Source organism: Colossoma macropomum, unplaced genomic scaffold (assembly GCF_904425465.1).
Source record: "Colossoma macropomum unplaced genomic scaffold, Colossoma_macropomum, whole genome shotgun sequence".
NCBI classification, from domain to species: Eukaryota; Metazoa; Chordata; class Actinopteri; order Characiformes; family Serrasalmidae; genus Colossoma; species Colossoma macropomum.
The window spans coordinates 10540197-10562266 of record NW_023494785.1 but is presented as its reverse complement, the minus strand read 5'-3'; the positions used below and the strand labels follow the sequence as shown (position 1 = coordinate 10562266).

At 39.0% G+C, this 22070-nt stretch overlaps 1 protein-coding gene across 2 annotated transcripts in view; it reads left to right on the top strand.

Moving 5' to 3' along the window:
- LOC118816153 (RNA-binding Raly-like protein) overlaps positions 1 to 9552 on the top strand; it is a 148330-nt gene extending 138778 nt beyond the window's left edge. For both annotated transcript variants that reach the window (XM_036582665.1, XM_036582672.1), the window contains 4 exons: positions 1383 to 1496; positions 2757 to 2926; positions 5932 to 5965; positions 9223 to 9552. In XM_036582665.1, the coding sequence (XP_036438558.1) occupies positions 1383 to 1496; positions 2757 to 2926; positions 5932 to 5964 (317 nt within the window). In that variant the 3' untranslated portion in view covers position 5965; positions 9223 to 9552. The remainder of the gene's footprint in view (positions 1 to 1382; positions 1497 to 2756; positions 2927 to 5931; positions 5966 to 9222) is intronic.
- Positions 9553 to 22070: the final 12518 nt, after the last annotated feature.

The following is a 22070-nucleotide window of genomic DNA, read 5'->3' as shown; positions in this document are numbered from 1 at the left end:
GTCAACCAGACTCTTTTGTATTGTGTTAAAGGGCTTGTGGTTATGGCTTGTTAATGGAGAAAAACGTCTTTATAAAGCTCATAAGGACCTCATGATTATTAGCTTGTGGTGGTTGTTTTTGTTTTTAACTGTCTCTCCATGTCATATGCCATCTTTTTTTTTTTGGATAAATGAAACCTTATTGGAACTGGATTAGTTTTACATGGAGACTGAATGAATAAATCTGTGATGTCCATAGTTTTTATGTCTTTATATCTTTAAGTCTGATAGTAATAATTGGAGAGTGAATGTTCTGTAATAGGGTGAACCTGAGCTTCCTCCGCAATAGTCCTGTTTGAATTCACCTCAAGGTAACAGAATGACAAAACCTGTTAAGAGACACAGCCAGGCGCCTTTGTTGTTACTGTTATTGAGTGTGGTGTCTGTCTTGTAACACTGATTTTTCAGTCCGAGCTGTCTGCGGTCATTTGGGACTTTATGCCGTATAAGTCAGTCCATCAAATCCTACAAATTGCATTACTGAAGTTTCTAAACTAGCTCAGTTCAAAAGGTGTTTTAGACCAGGGGTTCCCACCCTTTTTCCAGAATGGACCAAAAACAGCTGCCCACAATGATTTTAAGGGACTGATGCATATAATTAGCCTATGTTTTATCATTATAAAAGAACGCTTCTCCAATGCTTTCATTTTTTATTTGAAAATGCCAGTTGACCTTTATAATGTATTAGAATTTCATGATGAATGGGCCAATTGAAATGACTTAGAATAAGATATTGTTCCATTAACTTTCATTATAAATTAAATATTTTTTTCTTTTTCATTGCGATGCAATGGTTTTGGCGTATTTATGTCTCAAGTGGTGATGAATCCATATTTTATGTAGCTGCCATAACATAAAATTACATACATTGCATTACATAAAATTGGGTTACAAAGATTTTAATGGTAAGAATCAAGCCTTATATTAAAAATATTATTATAATATTAATTAAAATAATGATAAAATAGCAGTTAGACTGCTAACCCTCCACCCCAACCCCCCATGCTGGGGGCTTATTGCAGCATTGTTGCTGCCCTCTGCTTTAGACAGTTGTGATTGAGATGTACTTATGATTGGGATGTGTTTGTTGTGTTACCTGATATCATACCACACAGCTTAGTTGAAACAGAGGGTAAAGATTAAATTGAAAAACGCAGAAGAGAGGAGGATTGTATGAATGTGTAGGTAGGGAACCTCTTCAGGCTGGATTAGATGGGAGATAAGAAGGCTGTGTAGTAAAACGTGGTTTCAAAAGCTTTCACATGAATGTTGTTTATGTACTCTGTGTGTTGTGTGTGTGTGTGTGTGTGTGTGTGTGTGTGTGTTTCTCTCTGCCCCTGCAGTAAAGACGGATCAGGTCCAGACGATCAAGCGGGAACTAACTCAGATCAAGATGAAGATCGACTCTCTCCTGGGCCGACTGGAGAAGATAGAGAAGCAGCAGAGAGCTGAGTCTGGTGAGGAGGAAGAGGAGTGGTGGGGGATATGCCAAAGACAAACAGAAGTTGCGGAAGGGGAAGTAAATTAAGAGCGCACACAAACAATCAATCTTTGTGACAGGTTTTGGAGATAGAGGCCCAAGCGCTCCGTCATAGCGGAGCTCATATGACAACATGGTGCCTATGCCGGGTTATGAGAGGGCTTTTTATAGTGACAACCGAGAGCAGAGGACAAAAGACAGGAAAGGGAAAGGGCCTCGGCTCATATAACTACAGAAAGCTGGAGTGCCTGTGGAGAAATCTCACATCCAGTGCCATATATCACATGACCCCCCAAAGACTCGCTTGTTTTTCCTTTTGTCATTCACTTTCCAGCACAGTGAATTCCCTCCCTAATAACTGGATTTTATTGACGTGGTGCAGAACAGGCGCAGAAGTCAAACTTTTCCAAAGTTTGCCCAAAGGTTCTTGATATGGAGTCTCTACAGAGCAGGCCTTGCTCTCGGTTTCATGCGACTCGTCCCCGCAGATTAATTAGCACTTTTGCAGATGCCGTCCGTTCTGTCTCTCTGTGATTGATGTCTCTCTTTGTGTTAGCATGCCCACTGCTGCCGTTCATACTCACTCACTCTGTTATTTCTCTGTATTTCTCTCTCTCTCTCTCTCTCTCTCTCTCTCTCTCTCTCTCTCTTCCAACCACTCTGTCTTCCTCCCTTCTCTCTGTATTTCTCTCTCTCTCTCTTTTCCTCTCTTTCTCTGTTGTCTCTCTATTTCTCTCTCTTTCTCTCTCTATCTCACTCTCTCAATTTTGGTTTTTCTCTTTTTTCTTCTGTCTCCCTCTCTCTCTCTATTTCACTCTCTTTCTCTGTCTCTCTCTTTTATCCTCTGTCGTTCTCCCTTCTCAATCTATTACTCTCCCTTTATCTCTCTCTCTCTTTTCCTTTCTCCATTCTCTCTCTCCTGTCCTCTGTCTTTTCCTTTCTAACCATCAACCATCTTCCCCTCTCTCTCCATCTCTTTCTTTCTGTCTCTCTCTCTTGCTCTCATTATTTCTATCCATCTCCCTTTCTTTTCTTCTCTAACCATCTTTCTCCTCTCTCTCTCACTCTCTATCCGTTTCTTCTCTATCTATGTCTCTCATCTTCTGTCATCCTCCTCTTTCTCTCTCTCTGCCCCTCTACACCCTCTATACGTATACCTATTCCTTCTCTATCTCTCTCTTTTCTTCTGTCTCCATTTTCTCTCTATCTCTGCCCCTCTGCTCTCTCTCTCTCTCAGAGGCTCAGAGGAAGTATGAGGATAACTGTGACTCCCTCCATGAGGAGTCTATATCAGAGACGGCAGAGAACTCGGCCGAGGAGGCGGGGGAAGGGCCACTGGACGCTGAGGCCGGAGAGATGACTGACGGAGGAGAGGATGATTACGACGAAGAGGGCAGCACTGATCTGGTACGATCTCCTCCACTGAGGGTCCAGTGGGATGGGATAGGTGTGGTGATGTGAGTGGTGACAGCGGTGGGGTTCAGCAGTCTGGGCTAAAGGAGCGCTCGTCCTATTAAACGTAATGCAGCAGAATTATTCATAACCACAGATCTGAGCTCTCGGTTGCACGCGAGTGCACGGCGCGGGCTGACGGGTCCCTGCTGGTGTGACTCCTGTCAGCACTGGGGCAGGTCTCTCTTTACCACCCGCTGTCACACACAGTAATTAAAACAGAGCTGAGAGCGCGGCCTGACTGCACTGGGACTGATAGCAGAGCGGAATTAAGATGGAGCGAAGTGCTGGGCAGGGGAGCACATTTAACAAAGACACTGCGTTTCTTAAATGAAGGAAATGAGGGAGAGAATGTGCAAGAGAGGAGCTTTTAAGCGTCTAGAGTCTAGAAGAACATGCAGATAATGGAGTCACAGAAGGTGTCATGGCACACAACCTTTAAAGCAAGGCTCGTAAAACTATTTTATATTGTAGTGGGCACAATATATGGTATACTGCATATCCTGGTAATGGTAGCAGGCAAAAATATTGTCTAACTTTTAGCAGTATTAATAGATAACAAAAAACTGCAATGTGTGTCATTTACAGTGTTTTTCAGATTGTTTTGAAAGAACAGTTTAAAGGGAACTGCACCGATTTTGCAAAATTACTTAATCATTCAGTGGTTTAGATGTAAGCAAAATCATTCAGAGTGTGAAATGTGCCTTTCAAGAAGAATTTACCAAGTCAAAATTGATCACTATTATAATAATAGGAACCAGATGTCTGAAGCATTTAACGGCTCTAAAAGCTACATCCCATTAAGTTATTACACAAAATGGTTGTGATTGCATTGCTTGATACCTGAGACATTGTTTTGTGATAGTTTTGTCATGAAAGTTTTGGCCTAAAACGTATTTTTACTATAAACTTTCACTCCAGGATCACTTCTGTGTTTCCTCTCAAAACCACATTCTCAAATGAGATCAATATGTGCAACCTAGTGTGCTTTTGTTGTTACTAGCCTGTAGCAGCAGCTTTTGTTTACAGTTCATTTTTACAGTTTTCTTACTTCAAAGTTGTTCACCTTCGGTACTTATGTGTAGCTTCAAAACAATTGGGCACAACTTTCAGGATTTCTGGTACTTGTAATGGCAACCAAAAAAAAGCACTGTCCTGTATTTTCTCCATTTATTTTTGCATCCTGGTGCAGCGCAGTTCACCAGCACTCTGAACAATTAACCAGCAAGGTGCAACTGTGATCTATCGCAGCTCCTCTGAACTCATATCAGCTCTGAGTTTTGCTGACTGTGCGACAAAAAGGGTGGAGAGGTACATGCCGGGCATTGTGAGGAAAAAATAGTACCCAAAGAAAATTAATTTTTTTAATTTAGCACTATTTTACCATTATCAGCATTTAAAACCATTTCAAACCTTATAAGACACATGTAAGTTCACTGGTCATTTTGGATAGCGGATAAAATGGTGACATTTGTAGTGTAGACATAACGATGTTTGGTTCCTAGTACTACAGTGGTGAAAAATTTTGAATCTGTAAACACCAAACCACTCTGAAAGATTTTATTTACATCTACACCATTGAATAATTAAGTAATTCTGCAAAATTGGTGCAGTTCCCCTTTTAAATACATAAAAACTAAATAAATGCTAAGTTCTCCCAGTGATCCATTCTGACAATTTGATTCATGTTTATTTTGGCCAGAGTGAAACATATCAGCATGTAGAATCTATAACTATATATCACTGTATATAAGCTACACGAGGCTTCCTTTATTGTTGGGTGCACTGTGATTTTCTTCAGAGCGAGCATGCAAGCTCATTTAGAGATTAGTAAGATTACTAAGAGCTTATAATTGATTTGATGTGTGACATACATTATATTCCTATTTAAGTATTTTCTTATTCAAAATGTCACTTTGTGAGGCAAACTAAATACTTATCTATGGATTTTTGGCATGGTTAGATCTCCTTCTTTACATCAAATGAATACAACTACAGTACTGAGAAAGTGAGTAATTAAATGATAGAAGTAGCCACTTTTTGCATCAGCTTTAAATGATTAACATTGACCAAATTGAATGAGGTTCATTTTCCATTTTTAAGAGAAAGAAACAAGATGTGTCAGGATAGTAAGACTTTGAAGCATGAAGTAGCAGTATTGAGGAAATAGATGCTCATTTACTTCAATAATAAAAGTATGGACACTCCCCTGTCAAAATACATTAAATAAACCATAATTGTTCATCAAAATGTGCAGCAGTGTGTTCTCTGAACTTAGTTTCACTTAAATCAGCAAAACTTGTAATTCAATCTGGGGCACCCAAACTTTTGCATACAACTGTATCACCTAATACTGTGATATACTTGGAAAATATTATGATTTTCATGGTATTTTATCAACATCACCCAGAACTGATCTAATCTATCAGTTTCACTGTTATTAAAAGATACAATGTTCAGAAATGCTTATAAATTCTGGAACAACCTATATAGGCTCCCATTGTTTGCTTTAATTAACTGCAGAGTTTGGAGGCCATTCAGCAGGCTCTGTGGCTGTGGGTGAAGTTGGAAGAGCTCACAGACACGGCTCTCTGCCTCTCAAGTTCGCTCACCTACATCAAAGGCATAATGACTGTCTCATCTGGGTTCATCTCTGGTTCAGTGTGGCCACACATTCTCTTAAATTTATTAGCCCATTTAAAGGGCATCTTGAGTGAGCCGTGAGCGATGTGAACCTTCTCTCTTTAATGGAAGATAATATTTTCCAGCAGCAGTCTGTTTCCGACAGACATTCATCTTTATCAAGGTCATCGTCATCCCAGCTAACAAAAATGCACCCTGAGGAATCTTCCTTTTAGTCTTACGGAACTTGATTTGCATCTGTTGCAAGAGAAAAGTACATTAAGAGATGGGAGGAATTATCATGCTTTTCATCTGTTGTCTTTATCTTTCCTCTACAGATAGAGAACCATGTGTCTGACATAGACAACTGAGGTAAGACGACCTTGAATCTTTAGGTACTGGATAATGACGATGTTTTTAGTGTCTTTCATGACTTAATTACACTGATTTCAGAAACAAATGAGCCTACACTGAGCAGAACCAATATTTTAACATTTCTATTCTTGCGTTCCAGCACCAGCATAATGCTCCTAAAACAGGACACAACCAAAAAACAGTTAATTCCGCTATTTTACAAGGGCCATGTGTAGGCCTGATATTATAAAATAGCAGGTTTGGAAAGCTATTAAATCTGGCAGCATACATGGGCTACACATAGGCTTTTACTGTTGGTAAACCAGTAAATTAGTCCAACATATAGCTTTGAAATGGCCCATAATTATGTACTACAGCTGTGGCCAGATCTACCATGTGAGTGACTTGGATGACTGTCCAGGGGCACCAAAAGGTTTTTCCAAAAAACACATCTTAAATGATTTTAATCATTTTAATTAATATATCACCTTTTGAAATATTCAGTTTACTTTAAATCTGTTCACACACCACAACAGTCAGCCTGATAGTCCAGTCAGAAATTCAAAAGTATTATCATTGTATAAATTGTGGGTAGACATGTGGGTAAAACATAGACAGGATCATTTTAGCATCTTATAGTGATCTTCACGAGTGAGCTGATGCCCTTTCATTGGCATACCTGACTGATCTTGACAAGGTCTGAGATCAGCTGGTTCAGTTTGGGTATTTTGTGAACTGACAGAAGAAATCTTCAGCAAAACTAAGATCTTTTCAGCAAATGCTCATAGGTTATTATCAGTGGGTTTGTGGGGATATGTCACTATAGCTCTAATGCCAGGGACACCACGTGATATTAATCTGACCTTGACTACAGGTTGTCATGATCAGGGCTGTTTATAAACATTTGGGGGGCTGAAATGAAATATGACTTTCCCAACTGTATTATTTTGTATGTAAGTGCAAATATAAATTAAATATAATAAGTTTCATAAAATGCTAAGGGAAACATGATAACAAATAACAAGATGTGGACAGTAATTAGTTCATTAGTTCTTTCCTAAGAATTTTCAGATGAGTTACATTTACTACATTACATTGCCCAGGTACACCGCTCAGGCATAACGTTATGACCACCTCTGTGTTTCTGCGCTCATTGTCCATTTTATCAGCTCCACTTACTATATAGGTGCACTTTGTAGTTCTACAATTACAGACTGTAGTTCATCTGTTTCTCTGAATACATTGTTAGCCCCCTTTTACCCTGTTCTTCAGTGGTCAGGACCCCCATGGACCCTCACGGAGCAGGTACTATTTGGGTGCTGGCTCATTCTCAGCACTGCAGTAACACTGACGTGGTGGTGGTGTGTTAGTGTGTGTTGCGCTGGTATGAGTGGATCAGACACAGCGGTGCTGCTGGAGTTTTTAAACACTGCGTCCACTCACTGTCCACTCTATTAGACGCACCTGCATTGTTGGTCCACCCTGTAGATGTAAAGCCAGAGACGATAGCTCATCTCTTGCTGTACAGTATGAGCTAATCATCCTCTAGTCCTTCATCAGTGGTCACAGGATGCTGCCCACAGGACGCTGTTGGCTGGATATTTTTTGTTGGTGGACTATTCTCAGTCCAGCAGTGACACTGAGGTGTTTAAAAACTCCAGCAGCTCTGCTGTGTCTGATCCACTCAGACCAGCACAACGCACACTAACACACCACCACCACATCAGTGTTACTGCAGTGCTGAGAATGATCCACCACCCAAATAGTACCTGCTCTGTGAGGGTCCATGGGGGTCCTAACCACTGAAGAACAGGGTAAAAGTGGGCTAACAGAGTAACAGATGAGAAACAGATGGACTACAGTCTGTAACTGTAGAACTACAAAGTGCACCTATATAGTAAGTGGAGCTGATCAAATGGACAATGAGCATGGAAACAAGGAGGTGGTCATAACGTTATGCCTGATCGGTGTATATTTGTGAGATAAGTACTCTAATTTTTACATTAATTATTAACATAGTTCCACGTTCCATATTGTTACTTGACTGGTCACATGGTCATGGTCATATGGTCGAACCAAGTGCAAGTGCAGTGTTGCAAATTGTCTAATGCATGTTTATCCTCTTTGAGTACTCAACAACAAAATTAACAGGTTAGTGAAAATATATTGAAAAATATAATATATTAAGACCAGACCAGACCAGCTTATTTCACTCTCATTCTCATGAGTGCAGCGCTACAGCAGTGTTGGTTTTCTGTTTAATACATAATTTAAAGTAATGAGGTTTTATGTCAGGAAAATGGCTTTAGTAAATTCAGTTTAGCTTAGTTCTTCACCCAGAAACAATGTAAACATTCAAAACACAACAGCTATTATGGACATGGAGAAGCTATATACATAGTCTATGCTGCACAACACATATTAAATTAATGGGGTGATTCTAAAGACATTTGGAAGTTTGGAGATAAGACATAAACAATAAGCAAGTTCAGATTCTTATTACATAGTTTTTAACCAGTAACAAAGATTTCAGTTTAACCTATGGATGATTCCAGTTTTCATTTTTGGCTTTTGAGGTTTCATGGTTTATGGGCTATATGTTCCGTCAGATCAACGTAGAAATGTATTACAAACAAACAAACGCGGTAATTGCTTTCATTCCAGTCAAATTAATTGATTAAAAATTGAGGCAAAGCTTAATAATGTTTAAGATGAACAAAAGCAATGTTTTTCATGAGTTCTAATCAAACCCTATAAGATTAAACCTCTGCCACTTCCATTTTTTACAGTGTATGCAAAGTTCCAGGCTTTGATTTTTTTTTTCCCTTCTTGATAAACAACTTGGCCTGCTAACAGTAGGGAGAATTAGCCAGTTAGCATCAAGGGAATCCAGACAGATTCATTTGAACATATATCTAACAGACCTAATTAGATCTAATTGTTTGGTCTATGAAGCTCGCTGGACTTGACAAATAGTGTTTTCCTAGCCAGGCAATGATTTTTTTTTTTTTCTATTATTGAGTCATTTTCATTTTTAATTTATTTTTATCTATTTATTACAGCTTGTATTCTATTTCCTTTATGTTTTTGAGTCAACGCTATACATACACTTCTTGCAGATTGCACTAAAGAAGTATTGAACTGAGATTTTATCATAAAATACTTTACTCTCTGTAAGATATGGCCATTAGATGAGTGTTAGATCCCAAGTACGAAGCCAGAAATTCATATTTGTCACAAATCTGTGTGCTATGAAGAGTCTTTTCTCTTGCCAGGCCATGTCAAAAGGGAAATCAGCGCTGCTTTGAACAGTCTCTGGGGGGAAAAGAAGGAAGACATGGAACTGTAAAAGAGCCAAAAAAACAGAAAAAGAAAAAAAAGAACTCACAACTCCTCTTTCAGAGAGACAATGCAGCAGGCATGATTGGTCCCGGTGAGAGGCAGAGCAGTGTGTTTTCACGGACAAATCTCTCACCGCCATTCAGCATCTGTTGCTCAACATTTCGCAGGCCTTCATTTGAATACCGTGAAATATTCATTCTGTTGAGGTCAGACCCGACACTACTTGTATGGATTGAAAATAAAGATGAACTACTGAGGCCTGACTATGAGCTTCTTAAAGTGGTTTTAAACATACAGTACAGTTTGTTGTGACATTATACGATGCATATTTTTTTGCTTGTTTGTTTTTTTTAGTCTCGTAAAGTTCCAGCTCGAACAACTGTTTTATTTTTGTTAAATGTCTAAATTGAATTAAACCTAGATTTTCATCTGTGTGATAATCCATGTAAATCTGCTGGCATACCCGTCAGACAATGGAATACAGTGTTAAACAATGCAGTGGTGGCATTAAGACTGAAAAAAAATGTTCCCCTCAGATTTCCTGTTGCTCTCCGGCTCACGCGTTTGTGTTGCTGAGGATTGTTCCGTTCTGCAGACGTGATTCACACTGAATGGAGGAGAGATGCTGGAGGAGAGCAGCTGCTGCTCTGCTGCTGAGGCTTCCCTCCAGCCAGTACTGCCTTGTGTCTGTTTGCAGTCATCCTCACATCCTCAACACCTCCCTCTATCTCTCTCACTCTTTCTATCTATCTATCTATCTATCTATCTATCTATCTATCTATCTATCTCTCTGTCTGTCTGTCTGTCTGTCTGTCTCTTTATTTCCCAAAATGTCTTTCTTTCCCTCTCTTAATGTCCCTCTCTCACTCTCTTCATCTATCCATCAAAATGTCTCTCTCTCTCCCTCACTTGTGTCTGTTTAGTCATCCTCACATCCTCAACTCCTCTATCTGCCTCTCACACTCTGTCTATCTATCTATCTATCTATCTATGTATCTATCTCTCTGTCTGTCTGTCTGTCTGTCTGTCTGTCTCTTTATTTCCCAAAATGTCTTTCTTTCCCTCTCAAAATATCCCTCTCTCACTCTCTTCATCTATCTATCAAAATGTCTCTCTCTCTCCCTCTCTTGTGTCTGTTTAGTCATCCTCACATCCTCAACTCCTCTATCTGTCTATCTATCTATCTATCTATCTATCTATCTATCTATCTATCAAAATGTCTCTCTCTCTCCCTCTCTTGTGTCTGTTTTGTCATCCTCACATCTTCAACTCATCTCTCTCTCACTGTCTCAAAATCTATCTATCTATCTATCTATCTATGTAACTTTAAAAGTTTAAATCTTCTATCTGCCATCTATCTTTCTCTTTCTTTTTTTCCCTCTCTAAATGTCTTCTTTCCTCTCTCGCTCCCTCTTTCTCTCACCCACTCCATTTCTCTTTCTCGTGTGGTCTATAGCAGTGCTGTCATCACCACCTCAGGTGTTCTGTCCTCACACAGAAGCTTCAAGTAATGATGTTCACTTTAATGTTTCATTGTTCACACTCCATTAATTCAAAAGATGTCCAAACATTGGGTTTGTTCCATGAGCCAGTGCTGCACCTGTTCGTAAAAGGCAAACTTTTAAACAACAAATCCCCATTCGGTCCATACTGGGCACAGTCAGTCCGTGAAAACTAGCCCAAAGACTTTCAGCACGCTACTGCCATACCAGCTCTACTGATTCAGTTCTGTCACTCACACACTTGCTGTAAGTTTAGAAGTTAACTAGCGTCGTGTTCATGTTTCTCTGTTTAATCGGTATGTCATTCTCTGTGACTACAGTTCCCAGACTGAAGTAGTATGTTTAACTGCAGTAAATGTGTCATTGCATTCTTGTGCATAGCTGTGCGTGAGGAGTCCAAGTGACATATACAGAATTCAGACACTTTTACGTATTTGCTACCGAGATAGCATGTTTAATAGATGACGAATTGCAGTTACACCACATTTCAGTTTCCACTGCTACCACCTGCTATTCATTATTATCTACCTTGATAATGAACTATGAGCTCTCTATTTTTGTATGGCAAATTTTGATTGGAGGTAAAAAGGCTTTAGAAAGTTCAGCTTTTTCTTCTTTTTTTCTGATGACTTAACTCTGCCTCTGCTTCTGGCTTCTGTATAATGTACTCAAATGGAGAATGTGAGGAAACAGATGTAAACAAGTAAAAAAAATGTAGTTCACATTGTGGGGATTTTATGTGTTTATTCACTCATTGTTTTTTTTATCTAATATTTCAGAGAATATGAACTATGATTATATACAGTCTATGGTCAGATACTGGTCCTCTGAAAGGCCCAAGGACACAAACAATTGAATAAAAAAAACATGTTGTATAGAAATGTAAACTATTTGTAAAGCTATTTTTTATGATAAGCATGTTTATCAGTTTCATGTACGTTTGTTTTCATTTTAGTTGTTGCATTTGTTGTATGGCTTTAGGCTCCACTGCATAGGAAAAGAGCACTATTAAAATCATTGTATGTGAAGCTATTAGTCCGTCGTATTTTTTTTGGCCTGGTATGAGCACAGTCATGCGGAGCAACCATAGCCAAGAATTCTCCTTTTTAAAAGATTCATGAATCATAAATCATGCCGTCTGGCATTTGCCATGGAATGGTAAGGAAACACGTCTTAGGGATATTATTGCTTCAGAATATCGCAGCATGAATAGTCAGATTAAGTCTGTTTGCGTGATTGGTCATGACGGGTAAGAAATTTCTGGTCTGAATAGAAATTGGAAATCTAGGTCTAATATTGTAGAAAAGAAAAATAGAAACATAACCATTCAAAATGCAAAATGTAACAATGCAGGAATAGAAGAGAGAAGAAAGAAGCCCATTCCATACAGTTATGACTCCTTTTCAAACAGTTAATCAACAGACAAACAAGCAAACAGTATTGAGCATGCACAATTGCCTGTTCCGCTTATTATTGAAGCGTACAATCTAAATCTTACATAAAATCTATCTACCTATCTATCATATACAGAAGTTTGAACACCCCCACTCAAATTACATTTAACACCAGGCCACATTTTATATTGTATCTATTTCTCTCCATTATGTTAAATTCAGCAAATAAACAGAAACAGGGCAGTAAAATGTTCAGAATTCTGAATTCTGTTCTCTGTAGAACATGTTTTAGCTTATTAAAAAAATCAACAAAATGTCATTTGACTGGGGCATCTGACTGTGCACATTATGACCACCTCCTTGTTTCTACACTCATTGTCCATTTTATCAGCTCCACTTACTATATAGGTGCACTGTAGTCCATCTGTTTCTCTGCATACTTTGTTAGCCCCCTTTTACCCTGTTCTTCAGTGATCAGGACTCCCATGGACCCTCACAGAGCAGGTACTATTTGAGTGGTGGATCATTCTCAGTACTGCAGTAACACTGATGTGGTGGTGGTGTGTTAGTCTGTGTTTTTGTGTTTTAAACACTGTGTCCACTCACTGTCCATTCTATTACACACACCTGCGTTGTTGGTCCACCTTGTAGACGTAGAGCCAGAGACGATAGCTCATCATCCTCTAGTCCCTCATTGGTGGTCACAGGACGCTGTCCACAGGTTGCTGTTGGCTGGAAATTTTTTTGTTGGTGGACTATTCTCGGTCCAACAGTGACACTGAGGTGTTGAAAAACTCCAGCAGCACTGCTGTGTCTGATCCACTCAGACCAGCACAACACACACTAACACACCACCACCACGTCAGTGTTACTGCAGTGCTGAGAATGATCCACCACCCAAATAGTACCTGCTCTGTGAGGGTTCATGGGGTCCTGACCACTGAAGAACAGGGTAAAAGGTATGCAGAGAAACAGATGGACTACAGTCTGTAACTGTAGAACTACAAAGTGCACCTATATAGTAAGTGGAGCTGATAAAATAGACAATGAGCGTAGAAACACAGACATAATGGTCATAATGTTATGCTTGGTCGGTGTATAATGAAAGACGACAAAAAATGGAGATACAAGGTTTTGTTCCGACAGCAGCTATATGTATATATGTTCCCCACTTGGTAGTTCGAACACTCAGAGATTGAAAATGACGTAATTAAGAGTTTCAGCTTATAAGGCAAATGAAGAATTAGAAGCACATTGCACATAACAGGATGAAGAGGTCCCTTGTTAAAGAAAGTGTATTTTAAGTATAAAGGTTTTTAGTGTTTACACTTAATACATACTATATGCATTCTTTTTGTGACAAGTGTGTCATATTGTAATTGTATATCTTTTTTGAACAACTTAATTTAAGTACGTACTAAATACAACTCATATTATGCTTTTAAATAAATATACTATTCGGTTACTGATACACATATTAAATATTATATGCTATAGTGTTATTTAATACAAGTTATATGAGTTATACGAATACATGGACACCATGACATCATACATGAGTGTCTGCAAAGACAGCTGCATTTTAACCACAGCACAGCACCATGGCTTTCAGCTGAACTCAGACATCTGTGAAGGGAAAAGGAGGCAGCATTCAGGAGCAGGGATAGAATTCTGTACAAAGAGGCCAAATACAAGGTGGAGAAAGGGACTTAGGCAACAAAGAAAAATACTCATAAAAGCTGAAAGCCACATTGCTTTTAATGACCCTACTTCAGTCTAGAAAGGCCTCAAAGAGATGACTAACCAAAAGGTGAGAAAAAATCCACTCTCCAGCTCTGCTCTGATCAACTAGCAGCTATTATCACAAAAATCGCAGGAACTTTGCTCTGTTACCACATGCTTCAAAACCTTAACCATTAAAAATGAACTTTCCTGGACTTAAAGACTACAGGCTAGCAGCCCTGACTTCTGTAGTCATGAAGGTCTTTGAACACCTGGTCCTAGCCCTCCTGAAGGTCATTACAAACCCTTTGCTGGATTCTCTGCTGTTTGCATACAGGGCTAATAACTGATGATGCGGTTAACATGGCCCAGCACTTCATGCTACAACATCTTGACAGTCCTGGAACTGACACTAGAGTTCTGTTTGTAGGCTTCAGCTCGGCTTTCAACGCCGTAGTGCCAGAGCTGCAGCAGGTCAAACTGTCCCAGCTGTCTGTGCCAGATCCCATCTGCCAATGGATCATGGATTTCTTGACAAACAGGATACAGCAGATGCAGCTTGGAGAACACACATCAGACCCTCGGACCCTCAGTACTGGAGTTCCACAAAATTGTGCTGTCACCCCTTTTCTCCCGTCTCTACACCAATGACTGTGTCTCGACAGAACCAGCTGTGAAGATCCTGAAGTTTGCAAATTACACCACCATTATGGGCCTCATAGCTAACGGGGATGAGTCTGACTACAAAAAGGAATTTGAGCAGCTGGTGTCCTAATGCAGCAGAAACCATCTGCTGCTGAACATGCAAAAGACCATAGAGATGGTGGTGGACAATATCCAGGAACCTGAAGTGGGAGAGTCTCCATAGCCAAGAAAGCGCAGCAGAGAATGTTCTTCCTAAGACAGCGGAAGAAATTCAACCTACCACAGAACCTGATGAGTCCATCCTTGCATTGTCCATAGCCATCTGGTTTAGTTCCTCCACCTCACAAGAATGAGCCAAATCCAGCGCATAATCAGGACAGCTGAGAGGATCATTGAATGTAGTCTGGCGATGTTTCAGGACATCTACAACAGCAGGGTGATGAAGCATGCCGGCAAAATAGCAGCTGACCCCTCTCATCCTGGACATCACCTCTTCCAGCCACTCCTCTCTGGTATAAGATTCAGGGCCATTAAAGCCAGCACAGCCAGACATGCTAACAGCTTTTTCCCCAGAGCTGTAGCACCCATCAACCACAGTGGACACCACACCTCGCACTTTAATCTTAAAATGAAACCAGCAAACCTGCCTTACTGTATTACAGTTTAACACCTCTGTAACGTTATGCTTATCTGCACAACTGTACAATTTTTATGTTCCTGTCATTCTGTAATATTTTGTATACACTGTTAGAAATAAAGGTTCTGTGCAGGTACATTTTTCATTCATTAAGGTACAAACAATGTATATTTTACCCTCAAAGGTACAACAGTGGTTTTAAGGTCCAATTGTGTACCTTAAATAAGTTTTTCCAGGTGAAAAGTACATATTTGTACCTTTTCAAAACCTAATGTTTTAAAACAGAACATTAAAATAAAAAGCCTGGAGACGAGACGGGGTGTGTGGAGTCAGTACAACTTACAAAATATCATTTCAATGGATTATGGTACAATTATGTTCCCTGACTAAAGGTACTGAGATGAACACTTGAGGGTACGGCCCCAGGGACAAGAGGGGCACTGCCCCAGAGACAGTTTAGTACCTTTATTTCCAAGAGTGCATAATAATTTTTATATTATAAGTTGGCGAAAACTTTTGAGAGAACTTTGGACAGCAAGGAAAACAAATAAGTGGATCCTACAACAAATCAAGCCTCACAACTCACTCGAAGCCCAGATAACCAAACTGAAGCTTAATGAATCTTACTTTGCATGTATTCTGAGAAGAACTAATTCATTGAAAAAGATCATTATGTTTGGAAGTGTTGAAGATAAGAGGACGACCAGCAACAGGATGGATGCAATCAGAGGAATCACGAAGCAGCCCTTCAGAAGCCTGAAGACCCAAACAGAAGACTGGATATTCTGGATAAACATTATCCATATAATTGACAGGAGTTGGAAACGACTTGACGGTCTGCATATGTATAGATATTCATATATGCGTATATACAGATATTCACACATCCCTTTAGCTTATTTCACATTGGCTCTTTATTATTCTTTCTTATTCTTTATTCTCTTTATTGTATTTTTATTCTATTTTTCCCTTAGTTAAATAATTCTTAATGGTCTGTGTGCTTGTCTGGTCTGTTCAGTATGTTACACTTCATACATGTGTGAACTCACCAATACAGATTCTTTGTGTAACATACTTGAAATAACGTGATTCAGATTCTGCAACTAAAACTTAAGTACCATTTAAAAAATATTTAAATGCAACTGAATATGTCTAAATATATGTATAAGGGATAAAAAATGTACCTAGGTTTACTTTAAGAAAATGCATTTTGAAGTGTATCATCTATGCCTATTAGTGTGCTTGAATGAATAAAACGACAAATACATAGATTGAAAGAAAAAAACGTGGATAAGGAGAACAGTTGAGGTGGAAGTATGATCTGGCTTTGAGATGATCACCTTTAGCGATTAACAAGCATGGAAAAAGCAATGAAGTTGCAACAGATGGCAGTTGTAATGTTCTCAATTCATCAACATAAAATGCAGCATGCTGGGGTTAATGAGGGCCAATGGCCAAATCCCAGGTAATTGGTTCACTGTATCAATTTTGTTCTGTTGTCCTCAATGCCAGCCAACACAGCCGCTCTAATTTCAGCAATGTTCATAAGACAGTTTGTCCAAGTAAATTCCTTCACTAATTCGGTTAATTAGATTAGTGTTACAGAAGTTCTGTGGTTATTCATTTCAGTGAATAACATGATTAGTCGAGTCTGCGCGTGGCATTAATGCATTACTGCCTTGACTGTGCACGGCTCCTCACAGCAAAAACTGTAGTGAGATTTAGAGGATTTTAAGACGAATGGCGTCGTTGTTTTGCAGTCGTATGCTGCTGAGAGGCAAAAATAAAGCTCTGACTCAGTGAGGGAACTTGTGATTCAGGCTTATATTCAGTTCAGTTCAGCTGTGTTGTCACTGCACATACACACAAATGTACAGTAATCCTAATTGCAACAAGAAAGCAGACATCCAAGGTCAAGAAGCAAAAAGAAAGCAAACATGCCAGAGGAGGGACAATAAAGTGCGAATGCGTGACAGAACTGTCTATTCAGCAGGTACATTAGACAAAGACAGTCAGTAAAACACAATGCCAATCTATACACCAGATAAATAAGCAGTAAAGTGTTTAAACACTTTTGCAGCTGCTCCCTTTGTGAGACATTTGCATTTGTTGTTCTAATAAGCAATCGCTTATCAAATCCCAGAAATTAATATCTCACCTATGGGTGGATTACAAATGAGCAAAAAGCATTTTGGAAGCATTCCAGCAATTTTCATTTTTTTCTGAATACAAATGTAAACAAGCACGCTGCGCTCCAGTCTGCTATCAATTTTCCATCTTCCCTCAAACATTTGCACATTTTAGCATTCATTCTGTTTCCCCGAAACCTATTTACCTTACTGTCCATTGCCAGTTTTGTAACAACATTTGACAGAGGATTATAAAAAAAAATGGAATGCAAAATCCAATTTTCATATCCAAAAGTTAAAGTGGATTTGCTATATTACAATTATTCATCTTCCGAGCTCACTGCACAAATCTTCATTAACATTTATATTATATTAGCTCACGGCTGCATGATATGCATATTTTTTCCCAGGCCTGATTCGGAAAAAAAAATCTTTAAATTAAATTGGTGTAATGCCAATTACCTGTCAGCAGAAAGGCATCAAATGACCGCTATCTTAATGACATCCTGTGTTGTGTAAACAGTGAGAAGTGTGTTTAGGATTCTCATAAATAAGGCAGGATTACACAGACTTGTGCTACTTACACAGTGATCTGACCACAGTCCAGTGGCCTCTACTGCTTCATCTTTATTTCTTTTAAAAATAGTCTTAAACGTTTAGTCATAATAAACCCACACTGAGCACTTTATTAGATACACCTACATTGTATCTACACTCATTGTTCGCTGTATCAGCTCCACTTACCATAGGAGCACTTTGTTTTTCTGCAATTACAGCCTGCAGTTCATCTGTTTCTCTGCATACTTTGTTAGTCCCCTTTCTCTCTATTCTTCAGTGGTCAGGACTCCCATGGACACTCAAAAAGCAGGTACTATTTGGGTGGTGGATCATTCTCAGCACTGCAGTAACACTGATGTGGTGGTGGTGTGTTATTGTGTGTTGCGCTGGTCTGAGTGGATCAGACACAGCAGTGCTGCTGGAGTTTTTAAAAACCTCAATGTCACTGCTGGACTGAGAATAGTCCACCAACCAAAAATATCCAGCCAACAGCGTCCTGTGGGCAGCGTCCTGTGACCACTGATGAAAGACTAGAGGGTGACCAACGCGAACTGTCAGCAAGAGATGAGCTATCGTCTCTGACTTTACATCTACAAGGTGGACTGACAAGGTAGGAGTGTCTAATAGAGTGGACAGTGAGTGGACACAGTGTTTAAAAATTCCAGCAGCACTGCAGTGTCTGATCCACTCATATCAGCACAACACACACTAACATGCCACCACCATGTCAGTGTCATTGCAGTGCTGAAAATGATCCACCACCCAAATAATAAGAGCTCTGTGGTGGATCTACAAATATTTTGCATACAGGGTCTTACAGCCTAAAAATGGCCTGAATGCATGTCATTATACAGGGTGTCCCAAAAAATTTGACATCATTTCGTAGTCTGATAACATAGCCAATTCTCCCTCAAATAATCTCAAATTTTAACTAAATGTGTAAAAACTAACCAAGTTTAGTTTTTAATGTTTTTTTTAGAAATGAAAAGGCATTTTGTGTGTTAGAATATGCTCGGATACAGTCAAATAAGAGTGTGCAGCGTACATTTTCGAGAAAATTCAGTAAAAATGCACCACCTGGAAAGCAGATTTGGACATGGCACAAAAAATTCAAAGAGGAAGGCTGTCTGTGCAGGGCAAGGAGATCTGGATGACCACCAGTATTGGAAGATATTACATTTGTGAAGCTTTGTGACATTATAAAATCTACATCCCTCTGAATTTCTTGTTTGAATTTTGATAAATAAATCTTGTATTGTTCAACATGAAGCCTATTTAATTTCGTTTTCCCTGGACATGTAGTTACTCAGATATTCACATCTCAAATGATTTTTTTTTGGGACACACTGTACTACACAATGAGAACACATTTGAATAAACTGAATTAGATAGATTTATAATAGATGATCCATTTTACTCCATTACTTTGTTTAACAAGACATATTGTTCTCTGCTTGTATCCTAAACATTGTTAAATAGTGGTGTGATGAGAAAAAAATTGAATTAGAAAACTGGTTCAACAGTTTATCATACAGCTGCACTGATTCACTAATTAAACAATTTCCACTGCTAAGTTAGCAAGATAATAGTCTTAGCTCCATTTTAGAAGTACTCACCTTTCTTTGATTTTGCATCCAGCCTCACTTCTAAAAGCACTTCTTTGTTGTGTCATTTCACCCCAGGAAGTATGAAGACACAACCTTATGTCAGTAAAAACCTTGACATTAAAATGGACAAATCAGCCTTTATGACAGTTGCCACTTATTACAGTCAGCATATCTAAATGTTTATGTAGGTTTATGTCAGCTGTCATGAAAGGCTTATGCAGATGTCATGTTGCCTCATCAACTGGAACTAAAGTGTTACCCTAAGTTTTTACTGTGTACAGTGACTTCTTCAATAAACAATTAAACTTAAAGCCAGTCTTTAAATATTACTATAAATCGGACAGCTCCAAAATCTGATTGGCTGAGCCACGTTACAAGCCACTGTAACATACGTGATATACGCACAGCTATGACTGCCTCACTACAGCTCAACCCTGTATTACTGTGCCACTAAATAATCCCTGTGCTGGTAATGGATCAATCTTTGTCTGTAATGCTGCTCGCATGGATCACCGAGTGTACTGATGAAGTAAGAACCCGTTTTTTGTTTAAACTGAGGGGCTGACAGCTTACTTTCTTAACTAGAGCTAGGCTGGTCAGCTAGCTAACAGGCTAAACTCTAATATTAATATCACTGGCTGGAATTAAAGTACATACGATATGATTCACTGTAAAACTGCAATATCAAGGTCTAAAAATTGTCACTGAAATGGCTTACATGCTTTAAATGTCCCCCCAAAATGACCTTGATCTTTTAGCTATATCAAGTGCTGTTATGGTGTATTGGAGCCAGTATTTAAATTGCTATGTAGTGCACTATGTAGGGAGCAGGGAGTTATTAAAGATTCAGCGTGGTAAGAAGGGCGTCATTAGATTGGCACTATAGACTGAAGGTGGTAATTTGGTTACCAAGAAGTACTTATAAACAAAGGTTTTTGCATTAAACAGTGTTATGTTGTCATATGTTATTATATGACAAAAAAACACTGTGAAATGACTGCAATAGACAGTGATGGGTGACTGAATGTTCTTTTCCCAATTCAGCAGTCCTTGGCAGGGATACTGTACTTTACAGGAACTACATTTTGTGGTGGAATACTGGTTTACATTGATTATTATTAATAGTAACACATTTTTAGAAAGAATTGTGTATTTTATCATATTTTATGTTGGCCGCTGTGTTATGAAAGCAATAAGCCACTTTTTTTGAACACCCTCCCCATGATAAAAAGGTTTTGATGCTGATACTTTATTATGACAGTTATGCTTATTTTCTCTGCCACTTAAGTAAAGTGAGTTTCATTTATCTATGTTATGGATCCTAATACTAGTGCCAAAACAGAATTATGTATATTTTTATGTATTTTATGTATATTTTATTGTATTTGGGTCTTAAGTAAACCAAGCGGTTTGTGCAATCCATGTGGTTTTCTTGGTAAAGCGCAGAGGTGGTTTACCTTCTTCCACACAGTTGAATTGATGTCTTTGCTGTTGTCACCTCTGTGGTCATCCACTGATGACATCATTCTATGTTGCTGCTGCCAAATATAGGTGGTGGGTTTAGCAGCTCTGCTAAGATCTTTTTGCCTGATCTGCTCTCTGCTTCTTTTTGCAATTGGAGACCCTGAAAGGAGTTAAAACTCCAGGCAGCATAGCTCTCTGCTTTTCCAATGCATGCAAGGCTCCTCACCTTGAAAAGGCACCATACCATGAAAAGGATAGACGGAACAGAATGATTGTCGAGATGTGCCAGAATATGGGACCCTCAGGTAGGAAAGCACTCAACTTAGTAAGGAAGAGCTGAAGTTTCCTCTGAGTACAGCTAGATCAAAGCCTTCAGGACGTCTAGTTTCTGAAGTTGACAAGCGAGAAAAGAGAATTCAAAGTCGCAAAAACAAAATTACAGTTCGAACTTGGAATGTACGAAGTATAAATCATGGCAAGCTGGAAGTAGTGAAGATGGAAATGGATCATCTTCACATCAACATCTTAGGGATCAACTGACAAAAATGGACCAGATTAGGACACTTTCAAACATACCGTCTTCTACTTGGGTGACAAACAGCAAGGAATAAATGGAGTGGCTTTCATTGTCAACAAGAATGTTAACAAGTCTGTTACTGGATACAATGCTGTGAATGACCGTCTGATGTCAACCGGATTTCACGCACAACCATTCAATGGTATAGTCATCCAGCTTGATGTCCGAACACTGGACGAAAATGATAGGGGAAGTTTTATGATCAAAATCAGGCTGAAACTGACAAAACCTGAAAACAAGATGTACTGTTGGTGACTGTAGACTGTAATGCTACAGTCAGAAATGCCAACTGCCAACACACTTTGTTGTGTAGACAGAGAAGAATTGTTAGAAGTGTTAGAAGATACAGTGCTAGTCAGGTGAAGTCAGGCAGGCCCTGAAATTGTTGCCAAAGAAGCATCAATAACAATGCAACAGAAATATTTCAAGATTCTGTAAAAGACTTGGTTAAAGTTCTGACTAAATTATGCCAACAAATCTGGAAAACAGCTCAATGGCTGGCAGATTGGAAGAGGTCAGTTTATATGTCAGTTTAAATATATATAC